The sequence below is a fragment of the Hydra viridissima genome, unplaced genomic scaffold (assembly GCF_058129835.1).
Source record: "Hydra viridissima isolate aposymbiotic clone 2 unplaced genomic scaffold, HvirCarnegie_v1 scaffold_1, whole genome shotgun sequence".
NCBI classification, from domain to species: Eukaryota; Metazoa; Cnidaria; class Hydrozoa; order Anthoathecata; family Hydridae; genus Hydra; species Hydra viridissima.
In genome coordinates this window covers 10,117,247-10,126,067 of record NW_028324300.1, presented here as the reverse complement: position 1 = coordinate 10,126,067, position 8,821 = coordinate 10,117,247, and the positions used below count along the sequence as shown (strand labels likewise).

The 8,821-nt window shown below is 38.6% G+C and overlaps 1 protein-coding gene across 1 annotated transcript in view; it reads right to left on the bottom strand.

Annotated features, from left to right (window-relative positions):
* LOC149893282 (uncharacterized) overlaps positions 1–8,821 on the bottom strand; it is a 25,515-nt gene continuing 16,694 nt past the window's right edge. Inside the window, exon 9 of the mRNA XM_090082027.1 lies at positions 1–31. Within this exon, the coding sequence (XP_089938153.1) occupies positions 16–31 (16 nt within the window). The 3' untranslated portion in view covers positions 1–15. The remainder of the gene's footprint in view (positions 32–8,821) is intronic.

The following is an 8,821-nucleotide window of genomic DNA, read 5'->3' as shown; positions in this document are numbered from 1 at the left end:
AAAACCTTTAGTTCTTCAGATACCGTGTAATCTAAGGAAGAAATTTCCAATTTATCAAAAATTAACCGCAAATTATGGTATTTTTCGTTCAATGAAGGCAAAATGGCCAATATAATAGTTTTGTGGACCCTTGACTCTTTAAAATCTTTACAAAAAGACAAAATTTTAAGAACTTTGAAGCGTTTTAGAGAATGAAGAAAAGAATCATAATTAAGCTCATGCTGTTTGCGTTGAAAAATCAGTTGAATCTTTCTGTTCAGTCATGTTTTTTGACGCACAAGTGTGTGAAATGTTTCTATTCATATTTAATATGATTCAGAAATAAGCATTGTTAAATTCCACAAAAAAGCAATGCACGTGTTATCAATTACTTCACAAAATATTCTCTAGCAATTATATACCGATTGACATTTTAATACCTATTGACATTCCAAATCAACAGGCACTGTTAATCTCCTACGATTTCCTCAGTAAAATCTCTGAATTTCTCATAATAAAAGTACGAGTTATTTGAATATTCATTATTTCGGAGAATATACTCGGTAATGTCAATCAGAGCCATCTTGACATTTATTGATAATATACTTTTTAACTCTGGTAAGTTATCAAATATCAAACATTTTTCTTCATTTAAGTAAAAACCATCTTTTGAAACTGAAAGCTTCGATGTAGTCCCTGTCAATCTTGATAAATCTACGAATCACTCAGTGAAGCGGGGATTAAGGCTGATCCCATTGGTGAAGCGTCAAAAAAACTGAAGAGCATCAGGCAGCTCATAGATAATGAGAATACTAAAAAAGACACCTGGAAAAGAAATAAAGAGGAGTGAGCGAAAAATTCAGATGATCAATGAGGAAGATGTTGGAGAAAGGTTCGGCAATATTGAACAGGAAAATAAAAATCTAGATAAAGCCGAAAAAAATTAAGCTAACGCAGAAGCTCAGATAAAGGAATTAAAGGAAGGATTGAAATGCCATTTCGTACAGATACACGACCTAATCGGACGGATAACAAGAGAAAGGGGTAAGACATTGACTTTATGTCAAAAAATATGAGCAATATTCCGGGAGCAGGGGATCACGATAGACGGGGTACTGACCGCTATCGCCACAACAAAAGGCTGGTTATAATAGTTCAGGTAAAGTACCACCAAACACTCCAGAATTACGGACAGGCTTAAAAACGTAGTGCGCTGGCTCGCAGGAAAGGCTGCTGACGCATTGCCTGACATATTCAGCTCTATTATTGTCTGGATCTTCGAAGTCGCAACCAAGGTTGTGGGTTTCCTTGCCGAAAATCTCTGGCTTACTCTTGTTGTTGGCGGCAGTAGAAAAATATAACCCATGTCGTGCCAGATCAATAGCAGTTAGAAAAAAAGGCTAGATAATTATATTAATGGAAGATACAGGTTTTACTGGTAGGCTTGTCCCACCAGGAAATTGTATAGTTCCCGGCATGATTTGGGACCCGTAAAATTCCGTATCGAAAGAAGACTGCATAGGAACACCGTCACTAACAGACACCCGCGAGAGGGAGTGATGATATATAAATTGGCATGAAGTACAACTACTCTATCAACAAATTCAATGCAAAAATTCGTCTACACCCCGGCAAGTCACTTACCTAGTGTGATATTGTCAATAGGCAACGTTAAACCCACAAATGACGAACCAGCGCTTACTAATAAGATTTCCCGTCGTCCTCTAACCATCAAAGACGTCGTGTCTCCGCTGATCTATGTAAAATCTGACTTCTCATTCCTCGCAAAATATTAGAACGTGCTACAGACCTATTATTTCCCTATTCCTTGCCCTCCAGATCAATGGCGAGACCCACTGAACAAGATCATCTAAACAATCGTGAAGAACTTTGCGATGAGTATGGCTACCACTGGGTGTGGGGTTTCGATGGCCATGCTCTACTGTAGCAATCATTTCATGAGGGCACTCTATAGATTCTACGTGTATTATACCATCAGGAGGATCTTTTAGCGATTGGGTGTTCCCCTACCTAAATCCAACGATTTCGATCCCTGGAATATTGATGTTGATATGGGAGTTTTGGACGAAATTGGTAAAGAATTAGGCCTCCCCGTGGAGTTGGGACTACAATCATGGTCTTGGAGATACGACAAGCGCAGACTTGTGCAAGAAGGAAAAACTGGTGAGTATTTTGCCATAAACATGGCTGCTGACTAAATCCCTGAAATCACAAAAGGTCTAACTAAAGCAGGTTTAAGAGCTATCTCAGAAAACATAAGGGGTTGCACCGTGTGTGATCTGTCAGCTAAGTTGGCGGCTGATGCGAGAGTACACCAATGATGCGAGAGTTCATTAATGAGCTTCTTCAAGCACCACCATCTGCTTTCGGTATTACAACGGGAATCAAAAGGGTGAAGAAAATGTCTGTAGACAAGTATACAGACAAGTCTACAGATCCGGTAACACCCGACAAAGGGGATAAAAATCTGATCAAGTCTGATATAGGAGATAAAAAGCCAGACATTGAGATACCACAAGTAAGTTATCAGAACTCAACGCCTTAATCAAAGGCGGTTCGGCGACTGCCTTGTTGGGTTTAGCTATCTGGTACATCGTGCACTGAATCAGCAAAAATATCTTTGTCCATCGTTGAGCGCAGTTCTAAAGGTTGCAAGTCTTAAACAGGAGTATAGCTTTCGCTAGGAAAATAGGAGTGTAACCAGACTCATGGAATTTGAAGTTTATCTGGTCTATGGAGGTGTCAGGCCACTATTTCCGCCATTCCAGAGTATTATTGGAATCCCGTGACACGAAGGGGGCTGTGTTATCGAGGACGGCAACATCGAGAACCGTACTACCCCTATCCTAGAAAGTTGAAGCACTCTAATCAAAAGCGTTACATAAGACTAGAAACATCATGTTTCCTGGGGGGGTCGCTAAATATCTAGACAGTCGTATCTTCGAGTACTGTGAGGTAATTATTGGTGATGCTAGCGTGCAAGTGACGGTGAATGACAGACTGCTGCTATAAACCGTGACTACCTGATGCTTTCTAATGACGCTTGCGAACTTGGATGATGTAATCTCACAAATCACTGATCTAGTTGGAGTAGAATAATATCTGACATAAAATGACCGGAGAGAGGCTCTACTCAATGATATCAAACCTTATGAGCGTACCTTCCATAACACCATCCGCACCATTCGTGACCTCAGAGACAGCATTATCAACACTATCAGCTACAGATAGGTCTGCCCTGAGATTCCAGATGGTTCTCCAGTTGATATATAAAGAAAAGAAGCTCACTGAAGATTACCCATTACTTTCAAAAAAGGGAAAAACCACCGCTAAAAGGCTAACGGTCTGGGTCACTATCTCTGATAAGACTAGTCTACTGAACGGTGTTATCGCTGCAAGTGTCCCAGCGTCTGAATTGGCTCCATTCCTGGGAATGCGTTCGCGTGTGAAGAAGCAGCATGCGGTATTCTATCGAGCCTACTCAGCACCATCGAAAAGCGGCACAAATCCTCTACAAAGAGTTATCACACTCTATACACCCCATCTTGTGCGGTAGCAGCCTCTCTCCAAGATGGATTAAGCGCTGCCATCAATGATGGATAATTTACTGTCGAAGTGTTCAACGTTCTTATACACTTCGGGCCTATTTCTTCACTGTTGATACGGACATGAAAAAAACGTCCAGCAGCAAGATAGATGGAAAACGCAAAACTCTCGAAAACATCAAGCGACACTTCGATATGCCGTTGATGTTTTCGACACTTCAATGTGCCGTGTATGTGATTAATATTTGAGAGTGTGTATACAGAACGCCACTAACTGCCTCTTGGGAGGTCGCCAGGGCTTGTTGTTGTCATGTGAGCTCTGCGCACCCCTTTTTCCAGAGTCTCCTCGCTCATTAAACTTGACGGATTCTATTTTCTGTTTTGAAGGCATTGTGGTCTAGTTGTTAATGCGTTTGCCTTACATGCCCAGCAATCTGAGGTTCAAACCCTAGTCCTGGCACGGACCTCAAAGGTGTATTCGCAAGAAATATTTTTTACAATATATGAAATATGAGATATATTCGCTAAAATATTTGTGAGTTTAATACGGTACCACTTCACCTTGCAAAAAAGCAAGCTTGTTTACCAACTTCTTTTTGGAGTCTCACCAGGTTAATCATACGCAATGGATAAGAGACTATCTTTAATATATTATAGCCCAAAAAGTTACTGGCGCGGTAATCAAGAAACTCGCGGCAGCAGCGAAAGTTTAAAAAAAGGTTGCATGGGAATGGCTAAAATAACAGCCATATTTGCAAATCTACTTGCCAGCCTCTCACTTCATACCTAGGCCTATGGTTGGTGAGAAAAAACCTAATGCAGTTTATCAAGCGGATTTGCTGTATCTGCCGCATGATAAAGTTGGTTGGGGCACGTACAACTGCGTTCTGGTGGTTGTTGATATGGCAAGTCGTTAAAAAGAAGCGGAGCCACTCATCAGCAAGACAGTGGCAGAAGCCGCCGGTGCTATCACTCGCGTACACTATTGCGGTCCATTGACGTGAGCAAACCTGCTTCAGGTGGATCCTGCAAGTTTCTCGGGGCAACTACCATGATCCTCAAGAAGCACGGGGTACAGGTGTGGGTAGCAGCTACCGGTAAACCATCACAAGCAAAGGATAGTTGAGCGTTTCAATCACACTCTTGCTGAAAGACTGTTCGGCGCGCAGTACACTAAGGAGATAATGCTGGCGGCGCAGGACTATTCAGAAAGATTGACTAGCAATCAGTGTTAGCCTCCCTCAATGATAAGCCAACAAGATTGTAAGGTGTGAAACCCAAAGACGCAATCAAGACTGTGAAGGTCTCTCAGACATCCTCACAACCAGCTTGGAGAGCTGTCTGTCTTGAGGTCTCTGTAATATCTTCTGACTCTCTCGTGAGTCATCTGTACCCGCCAGGAGAGCTGGAAGCTGGCCGTCGCCGCGCTACCAATTCTATCTGGTTTATGGCTACTCACACTATAGATTCAGTCCTGAGATAGGAGGGGCAGCCCGCCCTTTATATTCTTACTAATGGGCCAGCCAGGCGCTTTGTCTGCGAAGAGCTATACATAGTTCCTAATGAGACAGAGTTACTACCGGTTATGGAAGAAGTCTTGGAGCTTAGCGTACATTTGGGTGCTGCATATGTCATGGGCCGCTCCGCAGTACTTCCCACTCGTGTGGCGGTAATTGGGAACCTTGTCACCATTCAGAGGTTTCTTTCAGATGAAACAGTCTATCTTTTCCTCATAGGAGTACCGATCTTTTTATCTCATCTTTCTGCCTTGGCTTTCAATTATCGTTGCCATCTGTGTTAGCTCTTCTCGTAGGCTATCCAGTAAATTCTCCACCGTATTCTCACTAGGGTACAAGAAGGGTCCCATAGTTTGCCATTGGTGGCAACACTCATTTAACAATAGCTACATGGACCTGCTGCAATAAGAGACGGGTCGAACTCTTTTCCTGGTTGCCTGGGGTACCTTCTACGGATAAGTTGAGACACTCGAAATTAGCATATATGACGAAGGGCGCGCCTATCTACTTATAGATATTCACAAATTTTAGTGTATCATTGCCGACCTCCGGCATCGCGGTCCTCTGAAAATTCCCCCAATGGCTAGACAATCCTCACTGTGAGCCTTCAAGAGTGTTTTGACCATAGCCTACAGCTGGCGATCAATGGTGTTATTGATGAACTTCCAGAAACTAAAAAGGCCGTTGCTTCATTCAAAAGGCTGGCCCAAAAAGTACACAAATCAGCCTAATGTGAAGCAAGAATCAAACGTGGGGTGAAGAATTACAACGAGCATGAAGACAAACCTAGGGATGGCAAAATCCCGGACATTCTAAATCCTGGGGTTTCGGGGTTGAGTAATTTATCCCCGGGATTTGTTAAAAAACAGAAACAATCATTGGCGGTGAAGCATGTGAAGAACAAAGTAATCATTAAACGCTGAAAAATGATTAATTTATTGATAATATAATTATATTATCAATAAATTAATCATTTTTCATTTTTTAGTTAACTAAAATAGTTCATTAACTAATGAACCTAAGTTATTGAAATTATAAAACAGTTCATTAAAAAGATAACACAATATGATAAAAATAATAATTAGAAATAATATGAATATAAATGAATATACAAGAATTTTATTTATTTTTGAAAGTACCACTTTAAAAAACTTAAAGCGTCAATCTTTTCGTCGTTTAATTGCGTTCGATTTTTTAAGCATAAAAACCCAGTTACGCTTTCTACCCTTATAGGTTATAGATTAAAAATATTTACTTAAGTTCTAATGCTTTTTTAAATTTCTAAAGTTCTAAAACTATTTCAATTTACGTTTCTTTATCAGATCTGTAATTCAAACTGAATCTGTTACTGTGAAATTGAAAAAAACCACTTTGAATAGTTGAAGAATTTTTTAGAATCACGCATACATTTCGTCGCATAAAAAGTATTGGGCTCTAACTTTTTTTGTTGTTGTGAAAATTTAACTTTCAATTTTTCTTAGTTAAAATGTTTTATTCCTGTCATTTTTTACAATTAAAACTATACGTCTTTTTTGTAATTTATGTTTCATAATTAAACTGATAATATTATTTCTATAATTTTAAATTAATTTTTTATTGTTAATTAAAGCTTTTATCAGTAAATTCTTATAATATAAAAAAAAGCAGATAGAACCCTCTAATTCTCGTGCGACGATTTGTAATTAAAATGAAGCCGAAAATTCGAAATTAAACTAATTAAAATATTGCAAAGAGAATAAACAGCTATGTAACAAGTATTTTACCAAAGGCTACATTTACTAGACACTTTATGATGTACGAATAATTTAATAGCTTAATCCCTATTTATCTTTACTTTTTTAATTACATTCCCGAAATCCCGGGAAACTTTTGTGAAAAATCCCGGGATTACGGGATCAACAATTTATACGGAATCCCGGGATTTTGTGATCCCTGGATTGCCATCCCTAGACAAACCTAATGACAAAACTCCGATTATATATCAAAAGATTATTCAATCTGTTGTTACACGATAAAACAGTACTTGTATGCTGATTGAATCCATTTTGAATCTTTGTGATGCACATGAAAAAATCAGAGATTTTCCAGGTAAAATTTCTTAAAAGTTTTTAAAAATCTTCTTAAAAGTTTTTAAAAATATTTTTTAAGTTTTATTAAACACTAAAAAGAATAATGCATTTATTTTAACTTTAATAAACGTAAAAAGCTGTTAAATTAGTTTAGCAGACTTTTACAGACTTTAGCAAACGTTAACAAACAATTTTGCTATCAGTTAATTTTTTGTTAGATGAGGACAGAGCTGAGCTTGCTAAAGAAATTCCTACAGAGGAAGACTTTAACACCTTGAATGCAGTATTACCAACATTAATCTCCTGGAAAAACATATCGGAGTTCCTTTCTTCTGATGAAGTCCCTACAATTCAGACAGCATCTTGTCATCTCATCTTGAAAATTACTAAAACTGAAGTAGCAATTAAAAGATTTCTTTAAAATTTTCTTCAAAAACTCATTGATAATTTGAACAAAAAATTTCAAAGTATGGAGTCAAGACCTTTGCTTATGCTGCTGCTAACATTCTTTATCCTTACTTTAAAGGTAAGTTAAACAAGCCTTTCCGAATCATAACAAACAGTAAATGTTTTTTTAAATTTTTTGGTGGAATTCTGAAATTGGATTACCTGAATACGTTCTAAAAATTCAAGCAAAAATTGATATACGAGTATCCAAACACCAGGGATCATAGGCGCCGAGTTCACGAGGGCAAGAGGGGCAGTGCCCCCCCCCCCCCCCAGGAAATTTATACTTATAATATATTATCACGGATTATCATGAGGGCGAGAGTATCTATTCGCCCTCGAGATAATCCGTGATAATATATTATTAGTATAAGTTTCCTGGGGAGGCACTGCCCCTGTTGCCCCCGTGAACTCGGCGCCTATGCCAGGGATGGTTTGCAAATGCCCAACCACCACAAACGGAAACAGTTCAGGATGACGATGACCAAATTATCTTGGGAGAATCAAGAATTTTTTGTTGCGGTGGCAACATTGTGACTGCAAAAAGAATCAAACTGATGCCAGAAAATATAGACATGCTAGTGTATATCCAGCCAAATTTCGATAAGTAAAAATTACAAACTGGAAGCTTCGTTCAAAAGATCCCGTTGATCAAAACCGGCAACGTCAAGTCAGGCTTCAAGTCAGTCACAGTCCGGTGCAGAGGATGATGATTTCTTGGGAGTTGAATTCTTACCTACCGCACCACCACCAACAGATGTAGCCACAACTCAACCGCCAGCAGCAGGTCCAGCTACCAATTTTTTTCCGTTGGTTCTGGAACTCAACCAAGACCAACTAGTCCGACTTGCTCGGCTCTATGTCAATCTTTATTGAAGTTCAAAAACACTTTACGTCGCAAATATTCAAGTAAATTCATATGAGAAACTTAAAACTTTCTACTGAATTTAATCTTCTTCATGACACCAAGTTTTCTAACTTAAATTTATAAATACTAATTTGACTGAAAATAAATAAATTACATTTGAAATATCATTTATTTTAGTTAAATAAAATTTAGCTCATTAAAGTTCGAAACAAAGATAAAGTTTGTTAAATTCGATTAAGTTCGTTTAACTTTTAAAAACGTTGTTAAAAATCCGTTAAAGCTCGTTCACGATCGAAATCGTTCAAAAAAATTTTGACGTCAAAAGTGTCCGTTCGTGATCGTTTAGAATGAAATTTCTGAAATGAAAAATATGAT